The 14474-nt window shown below is 41.5% G+C and overlaps 1 protein-coding gene across 1 annotated transcript in view; it reads left to right on the top strand.

Moving 5' to 3' along the window:
* The window catches only part of LOC124009526 (collagen alpha-3(IV) chain-like), a 63792-nt gene that overhangs the window by 37174 nt on the left and 12144 nt on the right, over nt 1-14474 (top strand). Inside the window, exons 25-33 of the mRNA XM_046321386.1 lie at nt 836-1024; nt 3531-3705; nt 7304-7396; nt 7695-7802; nt 7925-8019; nt 8181-8331; nt 8583-8699; nt 11611-11775; nt 14331-14417. Of these exons, the coding sequence (XP_046177342.1) occupies nt 836-1024; nt 3531-3705; nt 7304-7396; nt 7695-7802; nt 7925-8019; nt 8181-8331; nt 8583-8699; nt 11611-11775; nt 14331-14417 (1180 nt within the window). The remainder of the gene's footprint in view (nt 1-835; nt 1025-3530; nt 3706-7303; nt 7397-7694; nt 7803-7924; nt 8020-8180; nt 8332-8582; nt 8700-11610; nt 11776-14330; nt 14418-14474) is intronic.

The following is a 14474-nucleotide window of genomic DNA, read 5'->3' as shown; positions in this document are numbered from 1 at the left end:
TGCCCGCCATCTCATCGGATCTGTACTGCAAATCATCTATTTTCTGTGACAAACATTTTTAATAGATGAAATATGGTTTCTTTGAAATATAGTTTGCATAGTTCCTTACTTAAGATTATTCATTTTTTGTGTACCCCTTATAAGAGCATCCCGCAATTCTCGCCAGAAAGAAAGAAGCTCCAGTAAAATAGGTCTTTAGTTTTGAAAGGTTTTGAGCTAGAGACCAGTGGTCTTATGCGTTGTAAAGGTGCAACCATGGGCTCAAAGCCAAATACTCAGTTTTTTTCTATAGCAAATCTGTCTGTGGTACAACTAAGCCTAATTAGACTTGCCTGTGGTAATGATTCTCACAAGCAAAAAATTATACAAATGACTTTTCTCGTGATGCGCGCACCTCAAATGATACAAATGTAACAGCCTGAGCGTATTGGACTTGAAACAACGATACAGGTGTAACCATGTGCCATTCAATTTATTGTCTGAGCGGCACTGGTGCTCCCAATTCAAAATGTCATGTCCATTCCACAGGTCCCTTTTCTGTGTTAAAAAAAATGATCAAGATTAGGAAATGTTTTGCAGCACACCTGAGCTCCTCAAGGCACACCAGTGTGCCACAGCACACAGCACACCGGTTGAAAACCACTGGTTCAGACCTTGTATCCATGTTGTTGGTAGGATACCATATCATTGGTGTTGCTTGGGTACTGTATCCATGGTGCTGCTGGTATACAGTATCCATGGTGTTGCTAGGATACTGTCTCTATGGTATTGCTGCAATAATTTATTGAAGGCTTCTGGGTTACCGTAACCATGACAACTCCTGTCTGTCTTACAGGGTCCCCACGGCCCCTCAGGTGTTCCAGGGCCCCCGGGGATGAAGGGAAATCCAGGTTCCCACAACCACCGCGGGATAAAGGGAGAGAAAGGATCCCCAGGTCTAGCTGGCAGATCGGGGAAGGATGGAAATCACGGGAACAATGGCTTACCTGGACGCAAGGGCCAACGAGGCCCCAAGGGTGATCCGGTGAGGATTTTCAATAGCTACTTTTTTTTCTGAAATGCAAATGATTTGAAAGCATTTTTAGGTTCTTTAAACTTAAGTAAATTTGTAATTTGAGTGTACTGTCCCTTTAAAGGGGGGCTGAGCTTACTGATTTGGTCTTGATGTTTAGCATGCTCATTAAGAAATGCTAGCGGACATGACTGAAGCCAAACGTAAATTATCTTGGGAGTGTGGTTTGGGGGTGTGGTTTCATGTGGGAAAAAAGGCTAAAGGAGAGGAAAGCGAAGCTAGCTCTGCTATGGAGAAAAGTTTTGAAGTTGAAGACTTCTCCTGTCGTGGAATATTCTAATCAAGTGAGAGAGACTTTCTCATTTCTTCAAACAATCATCTTTATTTAATATTGATTCATTATTGTAACGATGAAGCTGGTCGACCGCACACTCTTAAGTGTGTTGCAGAGAGTTTAACCTCACCGACAATCCTGGTTCTTACAGTTCCTTTCCTTGCGAAAGTATTCGAAGTTTAAAGCCGGATTTGGATACAAAAAGATCTCCCAAGCTTAAACATCCCAAGGAGCACTGTGCAAGCGATAATGTTGAAATGGAAGGAGTATCAGACCACTGTAAATCTACCAAGACCTGGCCGTCCCTCTAAACTTTCAGCTCATACAAGGAGAAGACTGATCAGAGATGCAGCCAAGAGGCCCATGATCACTCTGTATGTACTGCAGAGATCTACAGCTGAGGTGGGAGACTCTGTCCATAGGACAACAATCAGTGGTATATTGCACAAATCTGGCCTTTACGGAAGAGTGGCAAGAAGAAAGCCATTTCTTAAAGATATCCATAAATAAAAAAAGTGTTGTTTAAAGTTTGCCACAAGCCACCTGGGAGACACACCAAACATGTGAAAGAAGGTGCTCTGGTCAGATGAAACTAAAATGGAACTTTTTGGCAACAATGCAAAACGTTATGTTTGGCGTAAAAGCAACACAGCTCATCACCCTGAACACACCATCCCCACTGTCAAACATGGTGGTGGCAGCATCATGGTTTGGGCCTGCTGTTCTTCAGCAGGGACAGGGAAGATGGTTAAAATTGATGGGGAGATGGATGGAGCCAAATACAGGACCATTCTGGAAGAAAACCTGATGGAGTCTGCAAAAGACCTGAGACTGGGACGGAGATTTGTCTTCCAACAAGACAATGATCCAAAACATAAAGCAAAATCTACAATGGAATGGATCAAAAATAAACATATCCAGGTGTTAGAATGGCCAAGTCAAAGTCCAGACCTGAATCCAATCGAGAATCTGTGGAAAGAACAGAAAACTGCTGTTCACAAATGCTCTCCATCCAACCTCACTGAGCTCGAGCTGTTTTGCAAGGAGGAATGGGAAAAAAATTCAGTCTCTCGATGTGCAAAACTGATAGAGACATACCCCATGCGACTTACAGCTGTAATCACAGCAAAAGGTGGTGCTACAAAGTATTAACTTAAAGGGGCTGAATAATTTTGCACTGCCAATTTTTAAGTTTTTGATTTGTTAAAAAGTATGAAATATCCAATAAATGTTGTTCCACTTCATGATTGTGTCCCACTTGTTGTTGATTCTTTACAAAAAAATACAGTTTTATATCTTTATGTTTGAAGCCTGAAATGTGGCAAAAGGTCGCAAAGTTCAAGGGGGCTGAATACTTTCGCAAGGCACTGTAATAATATAATATAATAACTGTATAACTGTATATAATAATATAATATAATAACTGTATAACTGTATATAAACTCAGCATCCTCTCACTATCAACTGTGTTCATTTTCAGCAAACTTAACATGTGTGAATATTTTTATGAACCTAGCAAGATTCAACAACTGAGACATAAGCTGAACAAATTCCACAGACATGAGGCTAACATGAATTGAATAATGTGTCCCTGAACGAAGGGGGGTCAAAAGTAACAGTGTGGACTGCATCAGATTTGCTGTGAGATGTTACCACACCCTTCCACCAAGTCACCTGCAAGTTCCCGGACATTTCTGGGGGGGAATGGCCCTAGTCCTCACCCTCCTATCCAACAGGTCCCAGACGTGCTCAATGGGATTAAGATCTGGGCTCTTCGGTGCCTAGATTATTATATAAGTGTGTGTGTAATTATATATGCTTTATAAAGAGAATAGATTCAGGCCAGTGACACCGTTACTATGAAACTGCCACCCTTTTCCATCTGTTTGACTTGAAATCAAAGCCTTTGCTAATGCCCAATTGTTTTTCATGGGAAAATGGTTGAAAAATGTATCTATGCCTTAATGTCCCCAAAATATAGTCTTTAGCTTTCATTTGAAGCCCAATTTGACATTTTCCAATTAACTTTACATTTTGGTGCTAATGGGTCCTTTTACATGGAAATGACACTTTATGAATGTTCAACATTTGTTACTGTGAAGCAGTAATGTTATGCCAACTAATGTTTTGTGAAGAACTGATGTTTGATGATGGACTGAGGTTATAGTCTGTCCCCTCTGCCAGTACTATGGGCCACCGGGTCTGAAGGGAGATGTTGGTGTCCCAGGCCCTCCCGGACCACAGGGAAACCAAGGACCAGATGGGTTGCCAGGTCCAGTAGGCATAGGACCTCTTGGCCACCCAGGATCCAAAGGCAATAGTGGGGTACCAGGTCTACCTGGCATAGCTGGCTACCCAGGTAAAGCAAAACACATACTTGCATGCACACACCACCTCTCATTGAAGCCATGAAGTACCCCGGCAGACAAGCTGTTGTTTTTTCGAAAGCAGAATCCTCCCCTATAGTCAATGTGAAAATTGCAATCTTCTTGGGCAATATTTGTGTAAATAAACAACAAATGTGAAGACAATCATGGAAACAATAATTACTTATATTACACCAGAACAGTCAGAAGTTTACATACACTTAGGGTGGAGTCATTAAAACTCGTTTTTCAACCACTCCACAAATTTCTTGTTAATGAACAAACTATAGTTTTGGCAAGTCAGTTAGGACATCTACTTTGTGCATGCCACAGGTAATTTTTCCAATAATTGTTTACAGACAGATTATTAAACTTATAATTCACTGTATCACTATTCCAGTTGGTCAGAAATTTACATACACTAAGTTAACTGCCTTTAAACAGATTGGAAAATTCCAGAAAATTCTATCAAGGCTTTAGAAGCTTCTAATTGACATCATTTGAGTCAATTGGAGGTTTACCTGTGGATGTATTTCAAGGCCTAGCTTCAAACTCATCATGGGAAAATCAAAAGAAATCAGCCAAGACCACAAGTCTGGTTCATCCTTGGGAGCAATTTCCAAACGCCTGTTGGTACCACGTTCATCAATAACAAACAATAGTACGCAAGTATAAACACCATGGGACCACGCAGCCGTCATACCGCTCAGGAAAGCGACGCGTTCTGTCTTCTAAAGATGAACATACTTTGGGGCAAATAGTGCAAATCAATCCCAAATCAATAGCAAAGGACCTTGTGAAGATGCTGGAGGAAACCGGTACAAAAGTGTCTATATCCACAGTAAAACAAGTCCTATATCGACATAACCTGAAAGGCCGCTCAGCAAGGAAGAAGCCACTGCTCCAAACCCGCCATAAAAGAATCCAAATTACGATTTGCAACTGCACATGGGGACAAAGATCATACTTTTGGAGAAATGTCCTCTAGTCTGATGAAAAAAAAATAGAACTGTTTGGCCATCATGACAAGCGTTATGTTTGGAGGAAAAAGAGGGAGCCTTGCAAGCCGAAAAACACCATCCCAACCTTGAAGCACGGGGTGGCAGCATCATGTTGTGGGGGTGCTTTGCTGCAGGAGGACTGGTGAACACTAAATAGATGGCATCATGAGGCGGGACTGGTGAACACTAAATAGATGGCATCATGAGGCGGGAAAATTATGTATATATATTGAAGCAACATCTCAAGACATCAGTCAGGAAGTTAAAGCTTTAATAAAGGTTGGTCGCAAATGGGTCTTCCAAATGGACAATGACCCCAAGCATACTTTCAAAGTCGTGGCAAAATGTCTTAACCTCTGAGATATTCGGGACGTGGTAGCGTCCCACCTCAACAACAGCAAGTGAAAGTGAAGGGCACCAAATTCAAAACAACAGAAATCTCATAATTAAAATTCCTCAAGCATACAACTATTTTACACTATTTTAAAGATAAACTTCTCGTTAATCCAGCCACAGTGTCTGATTTCAAAAAGGCTTTACGGCGAATGATTTGATGGTCTTCATCAGGTGACACTCATAGGACTTCATGTTAAACAATACATGTATGTTTTGTTCGATAAAGTTCATATTTATATCCAAAAATCTGAGTTTATATCGGCATCTTATGTTCTGTATTTCCAAAACATCTGGTGATTTTGAGAGCCACATCAATTTACAGAAATACTCAATCTAATTGCTGATGTAAATACAATTGTTATACATGGAACTTTAGATAAACTTCTCCTTAATGCAACTGCTGTGTCAGATTTCAAAAAAGCTTTACCGAAAAAGCACACCATGAAATAATCTGAGTACAGTGCTCAGACAACAAAACAGCCAAACAGAAATCCGCCATGTTGTGCAGTCAACAGAAGTCAGAAATAGCATTATAAATATTCAATTACCTTTGATGATCTTCATCAGAATGCACTCACAGGAATCCCAGTTCCACGATAAATGTTTGATTTGTTCGATAAAGTCCATCATTTATGTCAAAATATCTCCTTTTTGTTTGCGCGTTTAGTACACAATCCAAACTCACGACCCGCAGGCAAATCCAAGCGAAAGTTCAGACTAAAAGTTATATTACAGTTCGTAGAAACATGTCAAACGAAGTATAGAATCAATCTTAAGGATGTTTTTATTATAAATATTCAATAATGTTCCAACCGGAGAATTCCTTTGTCTGTAGAACTGCAATGGAACGCAAGCTAACTCTCAGGTGAACGCGCGTGGTCAGCTCATGGCACTCTGCCAGACCTCTGACTCATTCAGCTCCCATTCCCCCCTCCTTCACAGTAGAAGCCTCAAACAAGGTTCTAATGACTTTTGACATCTAGTGGAAGCCATAGGAAGTGCAATATGACGCCATAGACACTGTATATTCGATAGGCAATGACTTGAAAAACTACAAACCTCAGATTTCCCACTTCCTGGTTGGATTTTTATCTCAGGTTTTTGCCTGTCAAAGGAGTTATGTTGTACTCACAGACATCATTCAAACAGTTTTAGAGACTTCAGAGTGTTTTCTATCCAAATGTACTAATTATATGCATATTCTAGCTTTTATGGCTGAGTAGCAGGCAGTTTACTCTGGGCACCTTTTTATCCAAGCTACCCAATACTGCCCCCAGTCTCAAAGAAGTTAAGGACAACAAAGTCAAGGTATTGGAGTGGCCATCACAAAGCCCTGACCTCAATCCCATAGAAAATCTGTGGGAAGAACTGAAAAAGCATGTGCGAGCTAGGAGGCCTACAAACCTGACTCAGTTACACCAGATCTGTCAGTAGGAATGGGCCAAAATTCACTCAATTTATTGTGGGAAGCTTGTGGAAGTCTACCCGAAATGAATAATTTAAAGGCAATGCTACCATATACTAATTGAGTGTATGTAAATGTCTGATTTACTGGGAATGTGATGAAAGAAATACAAGCTGAAATAAATAATTCTCTCTACTATTATTCTGACATTTCACATTCATAAAAATAAAGTGGAGATCCTAACAGGCCTAAGACTTTTACAAAGATTAAATGTCAGAAATTGTGGAAAAACTGAGTTTAAATATATTTGGCTAAGATGTATGTAAACTTCTAATTTCAACTGTATGTCCTTAAAAAAAATTATTGCAGGATAATTTAGTGGCTAATAGCAGCAGCTTGCAGTACCTAGGTCGACCAACTTGAGATATTCAATGAGGGGGCAACATAGTGCTAGCCTGCAACGTCGCTTCCTGGAGTAGCTCAAACGCATGTTATGTCTTGAAAATCTCCCCCATGAGACGCCATCTTAGTCACTAAAATCGACTTACTTGGCTTCAAATGCGCTATTGAGTCTTTGTATAGGAATGAATGGTGTCACGTGATCTATGGTTTTGACCATTCATATACAGTCCATGGCTCACACATACACTTGTACCATATTTGAGCCTCCTTTGCATACATTATACTCTTTAATTGTGTATGTGTCTATGATGACTGTCTTCCTGATAATTGCCCCTATTTATGCTGATGGTCTGACCCAATCCCCCCCCCCCCCTCTATCCTCACCAGGTCGGAAAGGTGAGCCCAGCAAAAGAGTGGCTTACCAGGGAGTCCCAGGCCCACCAGGACAGATGGGTCTGCCTGGGTTACAGGGCCCCCCAGGTGAGCAACCAAAATGGGGCCCTAACCACAGCATGAGAGGGGTGGCTGGAGGTCTATACTACGCTGAGCTTGGTGGCATTTCCAAACCGATATGCTTTGTTACAACAGTTAAACGGAGCAAATCAGCTTTGGTTCCAGGCTAGAACTGAAATGTCACCAAATTCCATGTTGTGTGGAGCCACTCCGACCCAAATTGAAGTTTTGCTTTTAGTAGCTTTACTGCCATTAGCACCTGACAAAGACCGTTATGGTCAAAACATGATAGGAAATAATCATTGAGTTGAGTTTGTCCACACAGGTCCTCGTGGTAGTGTTGGTTTACATGGACTACATGGTTACCAGGGGGAGAAAGGAGACAGTGGTGGATTCTCCACCCTGGGAGGACGAGGACCCACTGGCACGAAAGGTGAGTCATGCCTACATCTGTCATTTTCATCTTCATTTTTCCAAAATGTTACATCCAGTTACTTGTGGATGTATGTGTGTGTGCATTTGTTAGTAGGACTTGTGTTGCTGTCTGTCTCCTAGGTGACAAAGGGCACCCGGGACCCCCAGGTACCTCTGGAAGCGGCAACCCTGGACGACCCGGCACACTGGGAATCCCTGGAGTTCCAGGGTCAAAGGTCAGTACTGAACACCAAACCTGCCATGTTTGTCTGTCAATCTATGTCTGTCATTTCCCATCCATCCATCCACCCACCATCCCATCCTTTCAACCATCTAGCCTTCAAAATTCCCTCAGTTGTTCCATCCATCCCGCTAACCATTATGCATCTACTTTCAGGGTGATGTTGGGTTTGGGGCCCCAGCTCCAGTCGGCCCTCACGGTCTCCAAGGTGGTGTTGGGGCCCGGGGACCTCCAGGAGACCCAGGGCTACTGGGACGACCAGGGAATCCAGGACCAATAGGCCTCAATGGGTCGCCAGGCCCCAAAGGTACTTACTGTACACACAGATGGACACAGAGATAGGACAGGGCAGACAAGACTCAGACACGGGATTGTCATGGGACACACACACACAGATACAGACGTGGGACACACCCACATTTTGCTAACCCCATTTCTATCACACACTTCACTTAAGCTCTCTGAACGAATTCATCCACACTCAACAGCATACACACAGATGCATTTACATACTGGTGCATATACTCCCAAAGCAGTTATGGCCTTGTCTGTTTGTAGGAAGTAAAGGTGGGGTAGGTTCCCAAGGACCACCTGGTTACGCACATACTGACTGTACAGGAGCCACAACCGGACCACCTGGTCCGCCAGGACCAGCAGGCAGACCCGGACCTCCAGGTGAGCCCATGGAGCCTGCTAATGTCCTCACACCATGTCAGAAAGTACATCTTTCTTCAAGGCATTTCACTCAGTTTCTTTGATTCTTGATTTTTCTTATGTGGCTTCTTCAAGGTTGTCTTCTCTCTTCCTTCTCTTTCACATGCACCATGTGATTTCAACATGGATAATTGGGTAATATTTGGTTGAGACATTGATCAATCAGATTACAATCTATATTCACCCATTCAAAAAGACAGCCACAAGATAGTTGAATTTCCACTGTGTTATCACTATGCTTTCAAACATCTAAAAGCACCACCAAATTCCCAATGGGGAAACAATGTCAGATTTTTGGTAAAATTGTTACCCAAATGTCTATCACTGCGATTTCAACCATTTTAAAAGCCCAGCAAAGTTCAAATGGGAATACATTGTCAGATACTTTCATTATTTATATCACAGATTGTGTTGTCGCTGTGCTTAATCTAATAGTAGAACCAAATGACTTCGATTACAGTTGAGATTACATTAAAAGTACATGGTGGAAGTGATCAGATTATTACAGCAAGTGTGAAGATCTTGTGCTGGAATTTTTTATGTCTGTGCTTTTCTAATAACTCATTTCTGTGTCCTATGCATGTGCTTTTCTATGAACCGTTTTTTTGTGATCATGCAAGTGACTGACTGTACAAATCCTCACTATCAGTAGCTGGCAGTACGCCCAGACCTTTGTTTTAAGAACAAAAAATATCTCAGTGTCAAGGTCTCAGCTTAGAGAGAAGAAGACTCGGGAGGTATTGGTCTGTCACATGTTATGAAACAAAATAGTAATGATGAATTAATTATGCTAAATCATGTAAATATAACTTGTCTGTGTATAGCTGTATATAAGAGAACTGCTGGGACTGCCCCAGCAGAGCTCCTGATTGACGTGTACTATGGTGCATTGAGTTGGTTGGAACCTCTCCAGCGCACTGATAATAAAGGATGATTCATTTAAGATTGACTTTGAGTGTCCCTGGTGGTAATTTCCACGACATGGTGTTGAATTTCCAAAACGATCTCCACAGACCTGCGATGACCTATGCATGCTATTTTGAACATTCACGCTTTATATGATTACATCAGAAGAAATGTATAGCTAGTGAACACTAAATAGCAAGGCTGCTGAATGAGTAACACATCCATGGTCACATTTTAAGGTTTAATGTTACATTAGTGTGTTTGTAAGATAGCCTTAACTTTAGGCTGGTCACTATACTATAAAAGTAATATTGAATTGTGTTTGGTTGACAAACGCAACGAAATATAATTATTTAACGGAGATTTATCTACTGCTTGGATAGTTCCACCTGTGCCACTGACTAATTAATTCCAGTGTCTCTACAAATTAATAATTGATATGTTGGATACAGGTTTCCATCTCAACCAAAACTCTGTTAAAAAAATAGGATCAAATCAAATTTTAAATGCACTTTAAAAAGGTTCATTGTATTTAGTCCTATACTTTAACTTAGATTTTTGGTTGAGAGGGAGACATGTATCCAACATCATTTATTCATTGTAGACAAAATGGAATTAAAGCCAGACTAAATCAGTGGCACAGATGAAACTATCCAAGCAGAAGAAACATCTCCTTCAAATGTTGATATCTGGTTGTATTTACAACCAAACGTAATTCTATCAGGAATCAAAGTAAGACCCAGATGCAGACTGTCGAAGTAACAATATTTAATGTTACAATAGGGACAAGCAGAAGACAGGTCAAGGCAGGCAGAGGTCGGTAATCCAGAGGAAGGCAGAGGTACAGGTCGGCGGTCAGGTTCAGGGTCGGGGGCAGGCAGAGTGGTCAGGCAGGTGGGCACAGAGACCAGAAAACATGCAAGGGTCAAAACCAGGAGGACTAGCAAAGAGAAATAGAAAGCAGGAGCAAGGGAAAAACGCTGGTAGACTTGAAAACAGGCCAGATGAACTGGCACAGAAAGACAGGAAACACAGGGATGAATACACTGGGGAAAACAACCGACACCAGGAGGGGGTGGAGACAATAACGAGACGGGTGAAACAGATCAGGGCGTGACAAATTCAACATCACTACATTTAAAATCAACCAGAGCTTGATATCCTAGGTCCTATTGTATTGTCTATTTGTAGTTGAATTGAAACAATAGCTGTTGGTGACTGCAAATGCTATATAGCATCAAATGCTATATAGCTAAATAGCATCATTGATGAAAAGGGTGATCAAGTATGGTTACATTTAATTTGCTCTGTTAAAGCTACCCTTTGGAATAATATAATAATAATAATATAATAATAATAATAATAATAATATATTCCATTTAGCAGACGCTTTTATCCAAAGCGACTTACAGTCATGTGTGCATACATTCTACGTATGGGTGGTCCCGGGGATCGAACCCACTACCCTGGCGTTACAAGCGCCATGCTCTACCAACTGAGCTACAGAAGGACCAATGACTTCAATAGCAACAGTAAATCTGTTTAGTTTTTAAGTAGCGATCTCGCAACAATCATTCTCACAATAGAACGTTGGTAATAGTCATTGACAAATATCATCATTTAGCAGGGCTAGACTGGATTAAAAACCTGGATATGAGACCAAAGGGTCCACAGACTATAGTTTTTTGTTTGTTTTTTTGATAGTGGATATAACGTTGAAGATCTGACATTGTTTTAAAAGTACAAATTCAACATTTTTTATTCATGGTTTTTCTATGCTTAAATTTGGTTAGCATAATGACAATCCTGTGGTTGAAATTTCACCCTCAAAACAGCAGTTTATGTTGATTACTTTTTAAAATCCACTGTCTATTCCATGTAGATTCCACGTCACAATAAATACGTTGTCAAATTACATTGTTTGGCTCTCATCCACTAATCGACCACTGTCCCTCCCCTCACCCAGGTTTAAATGGACAGACGGGTGCGCTTGGGGCCACTGGCGCTCCAGGTTTTGGACGTTCAGGCCCGGCTGGTGACCCTGGGCCCCCTGGGGTCTCCGGACCCGGAGTGCAGGGACTAGATGGACAGAAGGGAGGCAGAGGGAGAGATGGGTTAACAGGCACACCAGGTACATTAACAGAACGGACACATTCAACACATTGATAACACTTCAAAGCTAACAGATATAATGTGCTAAGATGTGTTATAAGCATGTATGAGCGTTTATATTATACTGTCTTATTATATGGATGAGCAGAGTTACAGTGGTCTCAAATGAAAGAATGTTCTTGTCTATGTATTGTCTGTCCCTGTTTGTTGTATGTGTCTGATGCATCCCCATAGGCCTAATAGGAAATGCACCTAGGGGACAAATGTGTCTGGTTACAGGATCCTAGGCTTGTTGTAATTTTTTGACAAAAACTGTTCTTTACATTTTATAAAAGTACAGTTGGAGCTTCAAAATGGTATATCATACACTGCAATTTGAGAAAGTAATGGGAAAGTAATGCTGCTTTGAAAATGTAAAAACTGGTTTACCAACTTTTGAATTAAATGTTTTATAAACTGAACAAAAATATAAACGCAACATGCAATAATTTCAAAGATTTTTACTGACTTACAGTTCATATATGGAAATCAGTCAATTGAAATAAATTCCTTAGGCCCTGGTCTATGGATTTCACATGACTGGGACAGATATGCATCTGTTGGCTCACAAAGGTAGGGGCGTCGATCAGAAAACCAGTCAGTATCTGGTGTGATCACCATTTGCCTCACACAACTCGGCATATCTCCTTTGCATCGGGTTTATCAGGCTGCTTATTTGTGGCCTGTGGAATGTTGTCCCAATCCTCTTCAATGGCTGTGTAAAATTGCTGGATGTTGGTGGGAACTGGAACACGCTGTCGTACAGCATCCTAAACATGATCAATGGGTGACATGTCTGTTGAGGCTGCAGGCCAGGGAAGAACTGGGAAATGTTCAGCTTCCAAGAAATGTGTACAGATCCTCGCGAAATGGGGCTGTGCATTATCATACTGAAACACGAGGTGATGGCGGCAGATGAACGGCACGACAATGGGCCTCAGGGTCTCATCACGTTATCTCTGTGCATTCTAATTGACATCAATAAAATGCAATTGTGTTCATTGTCCGTAGCTTATGCCTGCCCATGCATAACCCCACCACCATGGGGCAATCTGTTCACAAGGTTGGCATTAGCCAACCGCTCGCCCACACGATGCCATACACGCTGTCTGCCATCTGGCCGGTACAGTTGAAACCGGGATTCATCCGTGAAGAGCACACTTCTCCAGTGTGCCAGCGGCCGTCGAAGGTGAGCATTTGCCCACTGAAAGTCCTGAGGTGGTCCTGAGCTAGCGTGGTTACACGTGTTCTGCGGATGTGAGGCCGGTTTGACGTACGGCCAAATTCTTTAAAACTACACTGGAAGCGGTTTATGGCAGTGAAATGAACATGGCATTTTCTGGTAACAGCTCTGGCGGACATTCCTGCAGTCAGCATGCCAATTGCGTGCTCCCTCAAAACTTGAGACATCTGTGGCATTGTGTTGTGTGGCAAAACTGCTAGTTTTAGAGTGGCCCTTTACTGTCCCCAGCACAAGGGCTCCTGAGTGGTTTAGTGGTCTAAGGCACTGCATCTCAGTGCTAGAGGTGTAACTACAGACACCCTGGTTTGAATTCAGGCTGTATCACATCCGGCCGTGATTGGGAGTCCCATAGGGCGGCGCACAATTGGCCCAGCGTCGTCTGGGTTGGCTGGTGTTGGCCGTCATTGTAAATAAGTATTTGTTCTTGCCTAGTTAAAGGTTCAATTTAGAAAAAATCCACACCTTTCAGGTGGATTATCTTGGCAAAGGAGAAGTGGCTACTAACAGGGATGTAAACAAAATTGGAGAAATAATATTTTTGTGCATATGGAACATTTCTGGGATCTTTTATTTCGGCTCATGAAACATGGGACCAACAGTATTGCATTTAGATTTTTGCTCTGTGTACGAGGCGACAGTACAGAATGTCACCTTTTCATTTAAGGGTATTTTCATATATATCTGTTTTACCTTTTAGAAATGAAAGCATTTTATGTATCTAGTACCCCTATTTGCAGGTGTGAAATTCACTTATAGTGTATTAGAGCAGTCAAAAGTTTAGTATTTGGTCCGGTATTCCTAGCACGCAATGATGACATCAAGCTTGTGACTCTTGTTGGATTCATTTGTAGTTTGTTTTGGTTGTTTCAGATTATGTTGTGTTGGCGAATAGAAATGAATGGTAAATCATTTATTGTATATCACTTTTATTGTAAATAAGAATAGAGTATGTTTCTGAGTGCTGCTACATTAATATGGTTGCCACCATGATTAAGGATAATCATTAATTAATTGTGAATAATGATGAGGGACAAAGTTAGAGGCATAAATATCAATCCCCAAAAAGCATTTTTTTTTTAATAATCAAACAGCCCTCCTGTGAAGTATTATCTAGTGTCAAACGCATAGAATTCTGTTACCAGTCACACAAATGTTTTGATTAAATGTCATCTGCAAAGACATTGAGTGTTCCAGTGTCATTACATTCAGTTAGTCTAATGCCTCACAGGGACCTAGGTAATTGATTTTTTTACTACTAAAGTAGCTGATGCAGTGTATGTTACCTACTACAGGTCCTCGAGGTGATCCTGGACTGGATGGAAGATCTGGATCGGGCCCTGATGGATTCCCTGGATCTGGAGGACAACCCGGCCCCAGAGGTGACACATATGTACAAACAAGCCTTACACACATGGGCATGCGCTCACACAGACACA

This window comes from Oncorhynchus gorbuscha, linkage group LG22 (assembly GCF_021184085.1).
Source record: "Oncorhynchus gorbuscha isolate QuinsamMale2020 ecotype Even-year linkage group LG22, OgorEven_v1.0, whole genome shotgun sequence".
Taxonomy (NCBI): Eukaryota; Metazoa; Chordata; class Actinopteri; order Salmoniformes; family Salmonidae; genus Oncorhynchus; species Oncorhynchus gorbuscha.
The sequence above is the reverse complement of the archived record's forward strand: the minus strand, read 5'-3'. Positions and strand labels throughout refer to the sequence as shown.